The 19,188-nt window shown below is 54.7% G+C and overlaps 2 protein-coding genes across 2 annotated transcripts; both read left to right on the top strand.

Annotated features, from left to right (window-relative positions):
- The first annotated feature begins 25 nt into the window (after positions 1-25).
- Positions 26-3,917, top strand: EXOSC1 (exosome component 1). The gene is made up of 8 exons (XM_061556256.1): positions 26-72; positions 854-972; positions 1,770-1,844; positions 1,987-2,075; positions 2,187-2,220; positions 2,361-2,411; positions 2,871-2,952; positions 3,399-3,917. Exons 1-8 carry the CDS (start codon positions 45-47, stop codon positions 3,503-3,505), a joined length of 585 nt encoding a protein of 194 aa, XP_061412240.1. The 5' UTR covers positions 26-44; the 3' UTR covers positions 3,506-3,917.
- A 2,388-nt stretch (positions 3,918-6,305) lies between these two features.
- On the top strand, positions 6,306-14,431 carry LOC133345483 (ubiquitin domain-containing protein 2-like). Its single transcript, XM_061556247.1, has 4 exons — positions 6,306-7,097; positions 9,426-9,662; positions 11,211-11,332; positions 12,726-14,431. Exons 1-4 carry the CDS (start codon positions 7,028-7,030, stop codon positions 13,020-13,022), a joined length of 726 nt encoding a protein of 241 aa, XP_061412231.1. The 5' UTR covers positions 6,306-7,027; the 3' UTR covers positions 13,023-14,431.
- Positions 14,432-19,188: the final 4,757 nt, after the last annotated feature.

Raw genomic sequence — 19,188 nt, 5'->3', positions numbered from 1 at the left:
CTGACCAATTAGATCGCTCGTTTGTTCGAGGTGGCCGTTTCAACATGGCGGCCCCCAGGGCGTGCATACCAGGTGTGTTGTACCGCGTGAATTGCTTTTGAGAGCGATTTGCTCGCTCCACCGCTGTATGAATGCCCCTGTACGCCGTGTCGGTCGTGGGCGTTGTTTGACCGTGTTCCGCTATGTTACTCGGTGCGGATTTGGTCAAAGGGAGGCCCAGGTAACGGTTCAGATATCAATCGCCAGTGGTGTTCGCCTTGGCCCAGGCATCGAATCTCGGACGGCCGGGTTAACAGCGCAGTGCGCCACCACCCCCGACACGATGACAATTACTCAACGCGATTTAATACACGTAATATTGTACGGGTGGCGTAGTGGTAAGCAGACTGCATCTGAAACCCGGCGAAATTGGGTTCCTAGCCGAGCGTCAGTGGCGAGTGTAGCAGCTGAACCGGTTCTGGGACCACCCTGCACCACCAATCGGCAGCGTGGTGGTGAGGGGAACACAAACCCCCGTGACCGACACGGAGAGCAGGGAGAGGCCTTCATCAGTGGATTGAAGAAGGGTCGTGAATTAAACTTGTAATTGTTTTGATTATACAATAAAGTAGTATAAATATGCATTATTGTAGACTTAAACGATTATATATATACACTGTAAGTATACTCCCGCCAAATTCGCGCAGAATACCATTAAAGCGCTTCTCTCGCGTCTACACAACTGCGTTGGTCTCGGGCTGTTCAATGCCAGTGTTAACATTTAATGAGAAAACAACTTTACTGCATAAAGCTCAGAGCAGTTTGAGTGAAACGCGTTAAGTCACACATCACTTGTGCCGCGTATCCCATCCAGGTGAGCGCCTGTGCAGCGCGGAGGAGTGCAGGGAGGGCAGTGGCACCTACTCCCGCCACGGGTACCTTTTCGCGTCCTTGGCTGGGTATGGGCGGCGACGAGCCGATGACAGTGGCTTGGTAAGTGGCAGTTTCGGCTAAGACCAGTGCCGAGTGACTTCTCTATTTTATTTGTGTTTTCAGCAAGAGTGCAACAATTAAAAGCACCGGAGCATATACAATTACACAAACCGATACTCGGAAAGGTGGTAGAGATGTGCACTGACTGTGACCTGCAAAGTGGGGACCAGGATGGGGGGGAAAGGAAAAGAGAGAGAGATATATATATATAAACTGGTCTTGTTTTTTACCAACCCACACTGACCAGGGTGGCAAATGAGGGTCAAACAACTCCCATGACTTGGTGTGGGGAGGCCTTAATTCAGAAGTGGATTGACATGTTTTTCATTTACACAAATAACCTTTATCCTCTACTCCAACAGCCCAATAGGACCCAAAACAAGCCTCTAGCTCCCTACTACAAAATCCGTTGACACCAAATCCTTCGTTCAATGCGGGACTGTTTCAGCCAAGAGCTAGACAGGAGTGAGTAGGTAGTGAGAGTGAGTTAGTGGGGAGAGAGAAGACCACACGTGAATAGTGAGAGAACCCTTGCCAATTCCCGGCACTTGCTTAACTCGCTCATCTTTTGGCGGAAAGTGCGCCTCGTATCATTCCCTATGCCGACGACTCAGCCTCACATGGAGGTCCGGCATCCTTATGATAAAACTCGGGGTGCGGTTGTGATGGACGCCACATGCTGGCCGCAGCCTGCCATGCACCCCTCGCCTGCCCTCAGCGGAGAGCGCACGAAGGGGGGAGCAGGCCGGGAGGCCGGGGTCCCGACGATGTTGACTGAGGTGGTGATGTCTCCACAGCTGCCGGTGATGGAGGTGGTGCGCGACACGAACACGCAGCTCGTTCCCGAGATCGGCGTCGTCGTTACGGGAAAGGTCAGCTCCGACTCGGCATGGCGGTGGTGGTGATGATAATAGTGGTACGGATGTGGTGGCAGAGGTGGCCATGGTGGAGTGTTATAACCCTAACCATGCTTACCTTAACCCCTGTACCCTCCTCCTATTCCCCCGTGTCCAGATCAGCAGCATTAACCCTCGATTTGCCCGGTGCCAGATCCTCTTTGTGGGGTCTACCCCTCTTAAGGGCATCTTCCGGGGGACCATCCGGTGAGTGTCTCCTCAGCGGCCCTGGCACCCACTGAAAAGCATGCTTGAGTCGGTCACACGGAGCCACCCACTGCAATGACCGACATCCCTCGATGTTTTTTTTGTTTCAAGGAAAGAAGACGTTCGAGCGACGGAAAAAGACAAGGTACAGGCGGCCGTCGCCGAGCTCCATCGCGGTGGCACATGGGGTCACAGGGTCACCTGGTCACCTCGCTTGAGCGAGTAAAGAACAATATTCTCCACGTAATCTGCCAACCTCACCTAACTTTGATCTTGTCGATGCAGGTGGAAATCTACAAATCCTTTCGGCCCGGAGACATCGTCCTAGCACGGGTGGTATCCTTGAAGCGCCATGCGTTTTGTCAGCGCATCAGATTTACGTCGCTGTAGTTCTAGATGAGACTTAATGATGTTTTTTTTTATTATCTGCTTGCAAGGACTCTTATGTTTTGGTAAAAAAAAGTGATATCCAGAAGCTGATAGCACAACCACCTCTGAGATGCCTTCAAGTGCCTTCTGAGCCATAAATATAACAGGCCTTTCCCACCTTTCCCACCTTACAGGGAGTAATTCCGTAATTTCAAACATGTTTTTTTAATGCTCCGAGCTGAAATTTAGCCAACTTTCATGTGATGTTTTTTGTGCAGTCATTGGTGACTGGGCTCAGACCATCAACTCACTGCACTTGAGATCCCGGTTTAATCAGAGGCAGTTGTAACCCGGACTCGAACCCAGGTTCTCGGTGGTGATGTTCACGACGTTGTTCGTTCCCTGACTCGGCGGCACTGACTCCAGATCTCACTGGGCGACTCGCAATCCTACTTGCTGAGCACTGCCGAGAACGAGCTGGGGGTGGTAGTGGGGCACAGCGAGGCAGGTGAGGTCATGGCACACGCATACGGCATACAAACCACGCTGTACTATACAGAGACTAAGGTCCCCCTTATAGCCTCAACGGGTTCTTGGCAAAAGTGCCGTTAGCGAACACTTATGAAGGCCAACAGGGCTCACGAGGGGGTCGTGAGGCTAGCAAAACGCCCGGCCGCCTTTGTTTCCTCAGTGGTGATATTTATACACCATGCCAAGTGCTATTTAAGGCTGAATCGACCTCTGAGGCTCAGGACCATGTCAGACTTTCATCACTGATGTCGGCCATAATTGGGATTCAAACTTGTTTGCCTGGTTCTTCGTGCGGCGTGCAAACCACGGCACTGCCACTCCCATATGACACTCGCACACACTCGCTGTAAAGATGGACATAACATACCACCCAATTTAACGTCTGCAACTCTGACCCGGGTGACCTGACCCAACCTCTTCTAGGAGCGCAAATGGTGCCGATCAGCTGGTGCGAGATGCAGTGCCCCAAGACGCACGCGAAGGAGTACCGCAAGGTGGCACGGGTGCAGCCCGAGTACCTGCAGACATAACCACATCGGCACTGGCAGAACACCAGCATCACAGGCACCCCAGTGCAGCCACACCAGCTATGCAAGCACACACACCAGCGCTAGCACACACAAGCAGTACGCCCACACCAACCAACATCAATAACAGCCGCCATTGGCCACTCAATGATGGTGATGTCCCAAGAGTACCTGTGCCAGGCTAAGTACACCCACAGCCCTACCAGCAGCGCAGGAGCAACAGCCACCATTCGCCACAAAGTGGCGGTGACGTCAAGATGGCATTTGTCCCAGGCGAGCTGTACTTGGCTGCTACACAGCACAGGCACACACCAGCACACCCACAAGAGCACACTGGCTCACACCTTAGTGAATACCAACACGTTTACAATCATTGATTTTTTTGTATCTGTTAAATAAACATGATTCGATTGTTGGCCTGTCTTACATGTGAATCCATATCTCTCTTGCATAGTTTCGTGCTGTGAAGGACAATTGCTTGAAACGTCTAACATTATATACTTGTTCTTCTTATGGCAGTATTACGAAGGAAAGGATTTGTTTGTTACGTGTGAATGGCAAATATTGGGAGACCCTGGTTGTGGAAAAGGGAGAGGGGTTCAGTGTGGGGAGCCACGTTTCACGCGAGTATTGATGCCAGGAGTGATGGTCATAATGATGACGGTTTTACCACCACCACGACAACCGTCGTTTTGCATACCACGTATATCTTGCAAAAGAGCGTGCAGATCAATTGGTTAAAATCTGATTCTAAAGTTCATGTATCTTATCACACCCCGTCAGAAGGCCCTCATCCAGCAGTGGCTTGACACGATGGCTATGCACGTGTACGTTGCACGTCTTGCCCTGCCCGGGCGTCCTTTTTCCGTGGCAGCCCCCTGACCGTCCGGAACGTGGCCACCACCACCATCCCAATGCTGCTGCACCTTCATAGCGACGGCAGTAGCAGCAACCTCGTTTACTCTTCCGCCACTTCTCGGAGACACTTAAAGTTCTGCAAACCTCTTCCCCTTAAGAGTCGCAGTAATTTGTTGGCGGAAAGTAAAACCACGCACGTGAACCGTTGCGATCATTGGCACCGTTAATATTAAATCATTGCTGCTGTGGAGAATGTTGTTACTGGAATAGGTTATTCTAAATAAGTAAATTGTTATTTTGTCTCGTGTAAAGTTTCGTGTCGACCAAGACCACCATCAAACACAACAGGGCCCTTGCCTGTACAATCTCGCAGTTCAGCATTGAAGTGAAGCCGACTGCTGATGAGGCACCAAAGGTTGCAACCGGTCCACTGCGTTGAACCAATGCTTCTGAAATGATGCACTCTCCCCAGAAGGCCGTGGCTGATGGGATGTGTTAATAAGTGTAACCCGTAAAAACAAAGTTTTTCACAATAAATCCTTTATATGCGTGGCAGCGAACTTAATATAAAGGATTTAAAAATATATTCGCCTGTGGAGGACGCGGGGATCGATCCCGCGACCTTTGGCATGGGAAGCGAGGGCGCTACCAACTGCGCTACTCCGGGGTTACGCTCTGGGCTCTTATACTGTGATGTTCAGCCAAAGCGATGAATTAGTTATATTTGAATATATGTAAAATACATTTTTTTTTGCCTAAAAAATGTAAAATTTTGGGAATTTTTTTTCACGAACATTAATTGTCTGGCACAACGAGTATGTGTGGAAAATGTCAGCTCGATTGAATCACGGGAAGTGGCTTATAAAACGACCGAAAGATTTGCACGGTCGTAAGCAAGCACGCAAGCAAGCAAGCAAGCATGCGAACTTAATATAAAGGATTTTTAAAAAACGACCGAAAGATTTGCACGGTTGTAAGCAAGCAAGCACGCAAGCAAGCAAGCATGCGAACTTAATATAAAGGATTTAAAAAAGTTCTATTTTATGTGGACATACGAGTGAAGGAAGCGACTTGTCTGTTATTTTATGACATTCTAGGTTCAGTTTTTAAAATAATCTGAATATTTAAACTAGAGGAATTCAATGAGCTATTAAGCCCTTTTTAAAAGATGTCCAATCCACCTGAAACGCGTTCTTAGAATGCGCTCACTACATCAGCTTTGCAAACCTGACAATCGTATCGGGTGGTAGAGGGTTCACAACGTGTCGCCCAGAAGCAAATGGATTTGGTGACGCTGCGTTGGCGGGCGTGCACAGCCAACAGCACCAACTCGACAGAACAGGCGCCGTCTCGGGTAATTTGGCCTCTCTTTACAGCACACTGATTTAGCTTACCTGTGAACCCATTGTATCAGTGTCTTGCCGTATTACACACCAATTCGGACCTTACTGGTCACCCCGTGCCCCGATAAATCTCAACGTTCATCCTACAAAGGCCCATCACAAGGGAGAAACACAAAACGTGACACTTTTGTTGTTGCCTGCATTGAAACGGCTGTACGCCGCATGGAGCTGAAAACTCAAATTCCCTGAAGAAGAATACGGAGTAAACCGCATGGGTTGACAGCGATGAATTAGATGAAGACCGCCCTTGTTTACACCATGGGTCCTGATGAGAATTACATTCAATAGTGAATAGTTACCAACTGGAAAGGATTCACGTGTTAGTCACTCGCAGGATCAACATAACAGGCGACGTTTCGGGCAATGCCCCTTTCACTCACAAGCCTATGAATGCGAATCTTTCGTAGTTGAACCCTAAGAAGCCGCACGAGGGTTGCGATGGGGGCGGAGTCTGCGCGGCCTCGCGCGTGACGTCCCGAGGCGGAAGTGTCGTCACGACCCCCGTGCACGTGCCCGTGACGTCACACCCCCCCCCTCGTGACCCCGCCCCCCCCGGGGGCTCGCGGCGCCCGAGTACAAAACAGAAGGGGGGCAAGGCCGCTGGGCTCGGTAGGCAGTGAGAGAGGGGCAAGGCCGCTTGGTTTGAGAGGCAGAGGCAGTGAGAGGGGCAAGGCCGCTTGGTTTGAGAGGCAGTGAGAGAGGGGCAAGGCCGCTGGGTTTGAGAGGCAGTGAGAGAGGGGCAAGGCCGCTGGGTTTGAGAGGCAGAGGCAGTGAGAGGGGCAAGGCCGCTGGGGTCGGTAGACAGAGGCAGTGAGAGGGGCAAGGCCGCTGGGTTTGAGAGGCAGAGGCAGTGAGAGGGGCAAGGCAGCTGGGGTCGGTAGACAGAGGCAGTGAGAGAGAGGCAAGGCCGCTGGGTTCGAGAGCCAGGGAGAGGGGGCCAGGGAGAGAGGGGCAAGGCTGCGGGGTTTGAGAGGCAGGGAGAGAGGGGCAAGGCCGCTGGGTTTTATAGGCACGACGAGCTATAGGGGGCAATGCTGTGGTGCTGTACAGGCAGAGCCAGGGAGAGGGGGCAAGGCTCTTAGTTGCCGGGCAAGGCTCTGAGAGACGGCGAGAGACGGCGGGGACAGGAGGCAAGGCTGGGGGATAGGGGCAAGGTCCAGGAGTAGGGGGGCCACGGGACCTGGACCCGGCTGAGCGTTGGGGCTGAGAGAAAAGGAACGCGGGGGGCACGGCTCGTGCGAGAGGGGCACGGCCACACTGTCCCATGGGAGGCTGCGTGGGCAGCCGGCACGGGTCCTCGGGCAGCCTCAACGAGAACTCGGACGGCGCGGGAGGTGAGTGAGGAGGGGTCCTGGGACCCCTGTGTGATGGACTAGGGGGGACTCCCGTTAAGAGAGGGCATTAATGGGGGGGCATCAATACCCCCGTACCCCCTTCCGCGGTGTAGCCCCCCCCCCCCCCGAGTGAGATGAGACAGAGAGCGGCCATCGAAGGTGTCGAGTTCCCGCTGGGCCAGCAGCAGCAGCTGCGGGATGTCTCTGCAGGAAGGAAGCGATGGCTGGCGGCGGGGAGGTGCTCGTCGCGGGCAGCATTGTGCGCGTGGTGACCTCATGGGCTTGTCTCCCCCCATTGTCTCCACAGCCACTCCGAATGGGGGGGTCGTGGACACTGCTGTTGGGCTTTTTTGGGGGGGTGCTCTGCTTGTGGGGGTCCGGCGGCGGTGGCAGCCAACCGGGGTAGGGGGTGGGGGGGGCTCTGTCCCCCAGCCCCTCGGTCAGGGTTAATGGCAGGAGGGAGCCCAGTTCAAGGCGGGGTCAGGGGGGGGGTCACCCCCTTTACACTGCCCCTCACACTGCCCATAACCATGCCCGGTCACACTGTCCCCTGTCTCTTATTACACTACCCATTACCCAGTGATTGCTGCTCATTGGATTTCTCTGGGTATTACTCGTCCTCGCCACACAAATGTGGAATTTCCACTTACCGGCTCTGCACAACATCGATAACGTAATTCGTTTTTTTTCTCTCGGAATGCCTCGCCGAGTCTCAAGACGACTTTAAGGAGGGCGCTGCTACTCCATTGGAGATGTTTGGCAATGAACACGAGGCGAGTGGTGGTAGCGCAGTGGTGGCACTCGCGTCTCACAGCTAGAAGGGCCTGGGTTCGATTACCGACCCGGGCGCCCCTCTCTGGAGTTTGTATGTCTCTCCCTGTTCTGCGGAGTGTGCGAGTGGGTGAGAGCATGAGTGAGTGTGTGTGGGAGTGAGATAGTGAGATGATGAGTGAGTGTGTGTGGGAGTGAGATAATGTGAGCGAGACCGTTTATAGCGTTTGTATGCGTCGCCTGCTGTTCTGCATGGTGTGTGAGCGAGTGAACGCGCGCGTGTGTGAATGTGAGCGAGTGGGTGTATGGGTTCTCCGATTTCCGACCATAACTAAAACACCCACAACAATGTAACTGGCATTGGCCAAAACTACATCCCAATGATTGAAAATTACATCCAGATTACTAAATTGGGATCACACACTCACACATAGCAACACCCGCTGTCTACAGCGATAACTTGGTAGCATCCTTCTGAAAAGTATTCTTGTAAACAAGCGTAATAATTCATCTAAACAAGAGAACCCGGAGGAGATCCACCACGGGAGGTGTGGAAATGAGTGTTGTCCGGAGGCCTAGAAGGGTGGTTTGACCCCTTCCCGGGCCCCGTGTCTCAATAATTATCCGCCGATTAATTCATCCGGCTTTGAGGCAGAGAGAAAATCCTGCTTAGGGCAGGGAGATGGGGGCAGGGGTGGGAGGGTGCTGGCCGGTGATGGTGTGTGTATGATGGCTGCTGGGTCATGAAGCCCACATGCCCAACCACCGCATGTCCAAGCAGCTTCTGTTTGGCCGGATAGAGGAGGCTAAACTGGTACGGCACGGTCTGGAGAGGAGATGGACTGACGCGGTACGGGAGAATGTGGAGCTGAGTGGACTTTCCAAAGACTGGTACCAGCGGTGTCAAGATCAGCCTCCATTGAGGAGGCTCGTGAAGGACGCTACTGGTTGGAGGTAGTGGCCCTCCAATAACAACAGGGAGCAGAGGAGCGACGCTTACAAAAATGAGCAGAGCTCTGGGTGGCTAAAATGCAGTAAGTTGGCACGGTAGGGGGTACAGCTTGTGCATCTGCCAGTCATCTCAGTCAGTCAGCACATAGCACCTGGGTCTGCCCCGAGACCTCCTGTCAGCGAGTTTTCGATACTTCACGTGGCCTCAAAGTGCACCTGGCCTGGCACAGACGCTGTGGTCACGTCACCCTCAGTGGCTAATAACGGGTATTGGTGAATGTGTGATGGCGATGATGACGATGGTGATGTATGACTGTGATGATCAGTCACACGTTATGACTTGTCTACGTGTGTTCGTGTACAATGCGGTGCGATGTCCGATGCTTCGCTCCGTGTGCTGGGAGCTTCTCGAATTCGGTTCAATTCTTGAAGAAGCTCCCAAGCACGTAGAGCAAAAACGTGGGACACTATCTCCAACAACGCCGCGAGACTTCGGAACCTCTCGACGTTTGCGAGTTCATCGACATGGGACGCGAGGAGCGGACGGTGCGCGATGACGAGCGTCGGCACGCGATGTCGGCCCCCCGCCGTTGTCCCCACCCGCAGTGGCGCTGGGCCGGAACCAGCCACTGCGCAAGGAGCGCCCCAAATGGAAGAGCGAGTTCCCCATGACGGCGGGGCAGCTGCGTAGCAAGCGCGACGAGTTCTGGGACACGGCGCCGGCCTTCGAGGGCCGCAAGGAGATCTGGGACGCGCTGCGTGCCGCAGCCTCCGCCTTCGAGGGTGGGGACCACCAGCTGGCGCAAGCCATCGTGGACGGCGCCAGCATCTCGCTGCCGCACGGTACGCATTCACGGGCGCGCAAACGAGCGGTGCTCGTTTGAACGATTCTCGCCGACCTCCTGGCGATTCGATTAGACGTCGCGGCGTGCGCGTGGCGACGAAGTCGATTCTCTGTTCCGCCGTTGGTACCACGAGTCCCGGTGAAACGGAGAAAAGTGGGCAACATTGTTGCAAGGTATATTGTAACTGGAAACTTGCCTCGAATAACTCGAGCATTTAGTTTGCTTCACGATCGCTGTCACATCTCAAAATATAAAATTGCAATAGTCAATCTGCTAAGAACGATGTTTTGTTCTCGTGGAAAATTATTTACTCAACCGCGTAGTGCAAGAAGCTTTCCATGGCCGTGCCATTGGGTGGAGATACAATGGGAGGCTGATTGATGCCCCGGATGCGGTCAAGGGGTCGCTTCCCCCCCCTGACCAACACATATTGAGCGTACTGATGACCTGGTAGTTATCTCTCAGTTTGAGAAGCAGTCGGAGTGACTGCTGCTGAAGCTGGAGCGTGCAACAAAGCAGCCCCACCAAAACATGCACCTGCCTGGGAAATGTGTCATCTCACATTCCACTCCCTCAGCGCTCTATGAGTAAAGGGGCAGCTATGGAGAGAGTGCAAAGAACCCCCCCATACTTTGGCAGTGTACTCTTGACCAGCTCGAGTTTGGCAGCAGCGGTCTGACCAAATAAATCTGTCGGCATTATCTTTTCATCGGATGCGTCACAGTGTGGAAACTGCCTGGCCTTTTCCCATACAAAGCTCCAGGTCTCCTCGACCGCAGTTATGCCCTCTCTTTTCTACTAGCCCTTTGCCTGCCCAAGTATTGCAGTAAATCTGAAACTTGCATATGAAAAGCAGATTGCGACATTGTATTCATTGCATCAATTGGTGTGCAATTTGTAAGGGCGCGGGGACACAGACCTGTTTCATTTAAAGGTTATCATCCCTTGTTCATCATGACGTCCTTTTTACTTTGATGTCTCAACAGCGTTACGGAGATGGCGTGACGTGAGGGTTCTGCCTTTGTAGTGAGGGTTGTGAGTTGACGCCGAGGAGGGGGGAGGAGGCGCCTCGCCCCCCCCCCCATGTGAAGTGACGTCACCCGCTAATTATTATGAATGCGGGGGGGTGTCTATTTGGAGGACGTCACCTTGTAATTATTATTGGGTTGTTCTATGTGGAGTGATGTCACCTGCTCATGATTATTAATGAGGGGGGGCTGGTCGATGTGGAGTGACGTCACGAGAGTTAAGGACAGACATTCCTAGGTGATTATAGTAGGTATGCTTGCAAAATTACCAGCCAGGACTAACATCAGTGGCGAGTGATCTCTGAACCGGTCCCAGGCCGTTCCTCGACTTGCCCTGAATAAGAAACTGATTTGGTGTGTATACACCAGCATTGGAGAGACAAAGGCGTCTGGGCATGGCGCTCACCACACCCACCCCGTCGTGCACCACGCCGGCCTTCATAGGCGTTCGCCAGCAGCGCTCGGCCCGACGGTTTGCGTGAGCTACACAGCGGGCGGGGTTTGTGTTGTCTGTGCAGGGTCGTTGACGGAGTGCTACGATGAGCTGGGCAACCGCTACCGCCTGCCCGTCTATTGCCTGGCGCCCCCCGTGAACCTGGTGGAAGGGGGCGGCGGGGGCAACTCGGACGGAGACTCGCAGGTAGCGCACGACGGCGTCGGTGGCGCCAGCAACCCCCCCCCCCACCCAACGCGGCGACCCCAAGTGCGGTCGCATCACACGGTCACCGTACGCGCGTCAGGAACGAGACGGGGATGCGTGTGCAAGAGTGAGACAGAATAATTGCGCACAGTACTCCCAGAGACGTTCCACAATTCGAGAAACCTCACAGATGTGTTTGTCGAGATATCACGATGATGATACATGCGGGTTCAATGTGAAGGTCATTACAGTCAATTAACTCTAAACCCTGACCTTGATTGAAACCCTAATCCTGATGCTATCCCTGTCCCTGGTTTGCCAAGCTGAGGTTCCATCATGGCCGGGTCCACTAGGGGGCGCTGTGATCACGGGAATTACACGTCACGGGATCTGCAGAAAATACAAGATCAAAGGGCTCGCATAATGCACATGCGTGTAATGTTCGTGAACTCAGTAATCCCCCCCCCCCCCCATACTTTGCACAATATCACAAAAACGTGGTCAACACAACTACGCTTCCATATATGGAACGAAACAGGTGGACTTCTCCACAAATCTGGCTGTCGTCTGATGAAGCTAGTTGTAATTACTGGTGATACGTCGTACTCAGGTTGTAAATGTTGTGGCTTGGCTCTCCAACACACCGGTGTGCTGTACTAGTGACGAATTGGCCACGTTCTGTTTACGTGACAACCCTTACTAGTTGGCTGTGTTGGGTGGTGGAGGGTTTTAATGACACACATATTTACGCGATCTAACCCAAAAAAACCTCTATCATGCATCAAATACTTCGCAGTCATCTCTGGTTTTTTCCTCACTGTATCACACAGGTGTGTGTGTATCACACTAGATGGTGGGATAAATGTCGAGTTATTGATCTATCCAACGAATGAGTTGTTTACCGTGTGGAAGGAGATGGGAGCACCTGGAGAACGGCCACATGTTGGGGACGACACGCTCTCCCATTCAGACGGGACGGATCCTATTACCCCACACTTTGCTGTGCCGCCTTCTCCTGGCGCTCCAGTTCACGGTACCTTCTCGATGCCCATGAAGGCAGTTTGGCAACACGTCAGCGATCCACCAACCCTCGCTGCTGCCTCCGCACTGCTGGATTACAGGCAGCCACGTGCGTGCTGGGTTTACCGTCAGGACAGATCTTGGAGGTCGTTTGGTGTCGCCGGTGATCTGGCGGAGGACGGTGGGAGGCACTGGTAGCGAGGTGCGGCGGTGGCATCGGCGGCTTTGCCCACGGTGACCTCGTGACCTTGAACGTGGCGGGAACGTTTAGGAACGTGAAACTCGCCATAAGTGCGCGTGCATTCGTGTGGGGACGATGGTAAATTCCACCCCCTAATACCGGATCTCCGCGCGCGGTTTTTGCCGATTCCAGACCTCGGACGCCCAGTCGGCGCCGCCGCCGCCGCCCCCCGGCCAGGAGCTTCCCCTGCGCCTGCGCGTGTCGATGATGGGGCGCGACGTGCGGCTGGTGGCGCGCACCACCGACACGGTGCTGCAAGCCAAGCGCCGGCTGCAGGCGCTGGAGGGGCCCGAGCCGTCGAGCCAGCGCTGGTTCTACTCGGGGCGCCTGCTCGCCGACCGCACGCGCCTCGTGGACGCCCGCATTGCCAAGGACTTTGTGGTGCAGGTGGTGGTGACGCCGAGGGCCGACACGGGGAAGGACGACTGACCGGCTCGCTTGGCCACGAGAGGGCGCGACGAGAACTCTCGATCGACCTCGGCAGTCGCCCCGATCGCGTCACTCCATGGGATGGAATGAGCGAGGAGACGGGGGGGGAGTGGAAGAAGAGGAAGAGGAGGGAGATGGAGGAGGTGGATTGTAGGCCACTGCTTATTCCCTGGTTGTGCGACACGACCTCAACTTGACCTCCGTAATACGTTACGCTGTCACAAGGAGGAGGATGAAGGTGGATCGCAGGCGAGACGGATGGAAGCCGTTGGACTTGGACGTGCGACCTTCCCCTTGGGCGAAGGCCGGACCTTCAGGACCTTGCGTCTCGGACTGCAGTGTGACCCCACTCCCCCTACCCCCTTTTCACATCTGGGGGTCCGCCTAGACAGAGTTCCCCCACCCCCTCGCACATCCCCGCCCCCGAGTGCTAGGACATATTTGAAGGAGGTTGGAGCTGTGTTTGTTCACCGATTTCCTCCTCCCGGTGTCGCCTGCGTTGGCGCCATCTGCAGCAGCAGCAGCAGCAACTCGGCCGCTGCCGCCATTCGCCACTAAGTGGCGGTGATGTCACTACAGAGATTGCGCCGGGCCTGGTGCACTTGTCAGGCTGTGCAAAATGGCGGAAGCTTTGCTGCCTGTTGCTGGAAACGGGCGCAGTGCACGCACACACGCAGCGAACAATAACAACACCCGCAGACACGCAGTGAACAACAACAACACCCGCAGACACGCAGCGAACAACAACAACACACCTGCACACACACAATGAACAACAACAACACATCCGCACACACACACGACAAACAACAACAACACCCTCACACACGCAATGAACAACAAAACATCCGCACACGCAAGGAACAACAACACACCCACACAACGAACAACAAAACATCCGCACACATGCAATGAACAACAACACAGCCCCACACACGCAACAAAAAACAACACACCCTCACACGCGCAGCAAACAACAAAACATCCGCACACACGCAACGAACAACAAAACATCCGCACACACGCAATGAACAACAACAACACACGCACATAACAACACACCCGCGCACACACACGCTCATACACTCCCACGATTGACACTCGTACACACACACACTCCCGCTCGCTCGCACGCGAACACACAAACCCGCCGCACACTCGCACAGCCCTTGGTCGTTCACACGCACACACGAACTCAAAGGTGGTGAGCTCGCTATGTGAAAGACAAAGACAATACAGACCCTTGGAGGCAATTGTTGTTGGCGAGCACCGATGAACGCCGACACATGCCAACAACATGCGCACAGATGTATAATTTCACTCGTTAAGGTCCTTGATTTCGTTGCTGCTGCTTGTAATTTATGTTCGTTAATGACAGAAAATAACAAACCGAGTGCGTTTGTACACTTGGGAGTCGTGCCGCCTGTGTTCTTACGGGGACGGTGGGGGGGGCGAGCTTCGGCGACTTGAACCCCTGCCACCCCGATCCAGCAAGGGGGTCCCCTCCCCCATCTCTTCCTGACCCCCAAGTACCCCTTAATCACGCGCAGGCCCGACCACCACCGCCCCCTTACCCAGATTCCAAGAAGAGTAAAATAGGAAGACTCATGAATCACGGCGCCTGCCTGCCGGACAAGGTGTGAGGGGTGTGAGGGTGTCGAGGGTGGTGAGGGGTGTCAGGCCGGGTGGGAAGGAGAGGAGCGAGGGTGGCTGCACGGCGGGCGGTGGGTTGCTTACAAAGGAGGCTGGGTGAGAGGCTGAGTCGGTTGACTGGATGGCAGAGAGACTGGGTAGTTGGGTGGTTGGCTGGATGGCAGAGTGACTGGGTAGTTAGGTGGTTGGCTGGGTGTCTAATTGCTGAAGTGGCAGTGTGGACGAGTGCGCGGTCGGATGACTGGGTGTGTTTGGTTGTGGTTGAGTGGTCGTGTGGTTGATTGGGCGGCTGCGTGGTTGAGTGTGTGGATTGGTGGCTGTGTGAGCAGCTTGCTCACGTGATTGAGTGAGTAGGTGCTCTGGGGATGATGCGCTGGGTGGGAGAGTGGCTGCTTTGGTAACTAAAAGGATAACCAGGTGGACAGGTGGCTGAATATCTGTGAATTGTTGGATTGGTCGCGATGTGAGTTGCTTGGTCATTGGATGGGTGTGTTGTGAAGTATTCTTGGACTGTGGCTGGCTGGATAGTTGGGTGGATTAGTGGTTGGCTGAATAACTGGATTGATGAGTGAATTAATGGGTAGGTTTCTGGGTGAGAAGTTGGGTAGGCGGCTGTATGGTTGATTGGGCGTCTGGGTAACTGGTAGAGTGAATGGGTAGGTAGGTGAGTGGGTGGGTGAGTGGCTGGAGGGGGTGTTGTGTGGTCGGATGGGTTAACAAGAGGTGGATGTGTGGGTGGCTAAGTCGGTTGGTGTCTGACAGGCTGGCAGGCTGAGTGGGTGGCTTGTTAAATAGGTGGCTGGGTGAATGAGTAGCTGAGTGGCTGGCTGGCTTTCTTGCTAGATGAGTGGGTAGCTGGGTAGGTGGTTGTGTGGATGACTTTTTGAGTGGGGATGTGGAAGAGTTGCCGGCTGGATAATTAGATGGGTGAATGAGCTGCTGAGCGGGTGGGTAGGTATATATGTGGCTTGCTGGCCGGCTGAGTGGGTGGGTGGGTGTGTGTGTGGATGGGTGGGTGTGTGTGGGTGAGTGTGTGTGTGTGGATGGGTGGGTATGTGTGTGTGTGTGGATGGGTGGGAGTGTGTGTCTGGATGGGTGGGTGTGTGTGTGTGTGTGGATGGGTGGGAGTGTGTGTGTGTGTGGATGGGTTGGAGTGTGTGTGTGTGTGGATGGGTGGGAGTGTGTGTGTGTGTGGATGGGTGGGGGTGTGTGGATGGGTGGGAGTGTGTGTGTGTGTGGATGGGTGGGGGTGTGTGTGTGTGGATGGGTGTGTGTGTGTGTGGATGGGTGTGTGTGTGTGTGGATGGGTGTGTGTCTATGGGTGGATGTGTGTGTCTGTGTGTATGGGTGGGTGTGTGTGTGTGGATGGGTGAGTGTGTGTGTGTGGATGGGTGGGTGTGTGTGTGGGAGTGTGGATGGGTGGGAGTGTGTGTGTGGATGGGTGGGAGTGTGTGTGTGGATGGGTGGGAGTGTGTGTGGATGGGTGGGAGTGTGTGTGGATGGGTGTGTATGTGTATGGGTGGATGTGTGTGTATGGGTGGATGTGTGTGTCTGTGTGTATGGGTGGATGTGTGTGTATGGGTGTGTGTAAATGGGTGGGTGTGCGTGGATGGGTGGTTGGGTGTGTGTGCATGGGTGGGTGTGTGTGAGAGTGTGGATGGGTGGGAGTGTGTGTGGATGGGTGGGAGTGTGTGTGGATGGGTGGGAGTGTGTGTGGATGGGTGTGTATGTGTATGGGTGGATGTGTGTGTATGGGTGGATGTGTGTGTCTGTGTGTATGGGTGGATGTGTGTGTATGGGTGTGTGTAAATGGGTGGGTGTGCGTGGATGGGTGGTTGGGTGTGTGTGCATGGGTGGGTGTGTGTGAGAGTGTGGATGGGTGGGTGGGTGTGTGTGAGAGTGTGGATGGGTGGGTGGGTGTGTGTGGGAGTGTGGATGGGTGGGTGTGTGTGTGGGAGTGTGGATGGGTGGGTGTGTGTGTGGGAGTGTGGATGGGTGGGTGTGTGGGAGTGTGTGTTTGGATGGGTGGGTGGGTGTGTCTGTGTGGATGGGTGTGTGTGTGTGTGGATGGGTGGGTGTGTGTGTATGGGTGGGTGGGTGAACGCTCGGGTTGCTGGTTGGGTGGTGAGTGGCTGGTAAGGGATCGTTTAACAGCTGACACCACTTGCTGTCATCTGTCAGTCACGGGGAGCCGCTGTCAGAGTCCATGCCATAACTTTTTTTTACAGAGTGCACCCAAATAAAGCCAGACACAACATCACTGTACGTTTGGCAGTGGTGTGGCTCATGGGTGCAACTTGAAATTATCCTCCTGGGTGATAGGCGAAGGTGCTGCCTTACAACTGCTTGCTCAAATCACTGCTGGTGGAAGAGGGAGCTCTGCAGAGCTCCTTGAGCAGTCAGACGTCTGGAGAAGAGGTGGAGTACCCACACTTGAGCCCACCACACGCAACCTGCTTGTACTCGTCTACGCTGCTGCTGGGTCGACAGGCAGTGGGTGGAATCGAACCGCCACCAACCTCTGGATTGACAGTCCGGCGCGCCGCTGACCAGCACATCTCGGCGGCAGCCTCCTCCAGGGTGCAGCTTGTGAATTTGACCTTGCGGTGGAGGATTTACGTGCCTCGCCACGAGGGCAGGACAGCGGTAACTATAGCCGGGCAAATCGCTCACCGGACGGCTCCATCATTCAACGCAGCAGGGCCTCGAGACAACCTCGCAGGCAGTCCGCAGTGTAAATGCTCTCAACGCAAACTTTGTTCCAAAGCCATGAGTTCTCTTGCCCGCTGTCCCGGGAATCGAGGGGTTCCCCCTGACCCCCCTAACCTGGCCCCCGGTGAGCGCTCTCCAACAAGGGGTCATCCCTGATCCGTTGAGACTCGCGGGGTCCTGCCAGTTGGGGGTCTCATTGGGACGAGGTTCCTCTGGGTAAGGTTGGTTTGTAGGATCAGGTGCAGCAGTGAAACCAGGTTCCTCTGGGATCCCAGAGGGACGTGGTCGTCATGCTTTGCCGATACCGCTACTCGCACGCCGCGTCTCGAGGTGCCGAGGCAAGGGGGTGTTTGAGATTGCTCGGTAAGGAAGCCATCACAGAGCGACTACCGTGGAGCAAGCACTGTATCGTAACAGCGTGCGTGGGCTCCACGTGGTGTTTTTGTCTGGAGATCTACTCGACATCAATACACAGCAGCAGCAGCAGCAAACACAGAGGTCGGTATTGAGACCGCTGGTCCCGGTCATCGGCAAGTCCACTCAGCTCCACGTCCCCCAGTACCACATCCTTCTCTCGCCCGTGCCGCGCCCTTTTAGCCTCCGATACCCGGCCAAACAGAAGTTGATTGAGCGTGCGGTGGCTGGCCAATGCAGACTACATGAGCCAGCCAATGCAGGTTGGATAGTAGGCAGGCAAGCCTGAATGTGTCTTATCTCGCAGATGTTCCTTTAAAGGGCTCCACGTTGCGCAAGAGTAGAGAAGGGCGGGGCATAACACGCACACAATGACAAAGATCTCCCTATAGCCTTCATAATTTTGGGGCAAGTGTTGTTCGCGAGCACCTATGAAGGCCGGCACGGTACAAGAGGAGGTGGGTGGCCAGCACCGCGCCTGGCCGCCTTTGCCTTATTAAGGCGATGTTTACACATCGCACCAGGTGCTCATTTGAGGCTAAGTCAACCTAGGGGATGCCCAGGACTGGGTCAGATTATAATCATCACTGGTGGTGGCCTTGAGCGGGAATGGAAATCGGGTCTCCGGGTTCGTAGCGCAGCGCTTTAACCGCTGCACTACCACTACTCACAACATTCGCAACCTCAACGCACACACACACAACTCACCCCACTCCGCCCACAGCACTCAGCGAGAGAGAGCAGGGTGGCACCGTGGGGGCCGGGTTGTTTGGCGAGACAAACACCGGGTCCCATGGGATCGGGTCCCCTTGAAGCCCCCAGCCCAGACCCCGAGTTCTCGTCTCGCCCGCCTCTTGTTGATGGAAAGTGCGCGGTGTGGACCCTGACGGGAAGAGCTACCCCGGGGCCCACGGGGCCCTATTTGTAGAGGGGGCAGGTGAGGATTCCTGGGGGCACCTGTCCGTGTGGGAGGCGGGGCGGGGGGTGTTGTTGTGACGAGGTGAGGGGGGTAGCGGAAGGAGTCAGGGACAGGTCACGGTCTGGCGTGTAGCGGTAGTGTAGTGGTTAGCGCTACGCTGCGCTACGAACCTGGCGACCCGAGTCCCATACCCACTCATGGCCAACACCGGTGACGATTATCTGAACCGCTCCTGTGCCCTCCCTAGGTCGACGCAGCATCAAATGAGTACCTGGTGCGGTGTGTAAACATCGCCACTGGGGAGACAAAGGCGGCCGGGCGTAGTGTTGGCCACCCACCCCTTCGTGTGCCGAGCCGGACTTTATACGTGCTCGCTAAAAGCACTTGCCCCTACATTCCGTTAAGCCTATACGGGGGATCTTTGTCTTTTTTCAGTGTTTGTGTGTGGTGCTGGGTGTCTGTGTGTGG

The sequence above is a fragment of the Lethenteron reissneri genome, chromosome 22 (genome assembly GCF_015708825.2).
Source record: "Lethenteron reissneri isolate LAM-NWPU_2019-01 chromosome 22, ASM1570882v1, whole genome shotgun sequence".
Taxonomy (NCBI): domain Eukaryota; kingdom Metazoa; phylum Chordata; class Hyperoartia; order Petromyzontiformes; family Petromyzontidae; genus Lethenteron; species Lethenteron reissneri.
The sequence above is the reverse complement of the archived record's forward strand: the minus strand, read 5'-3'. Positions and strand labels throughout refer to the sequence as shown.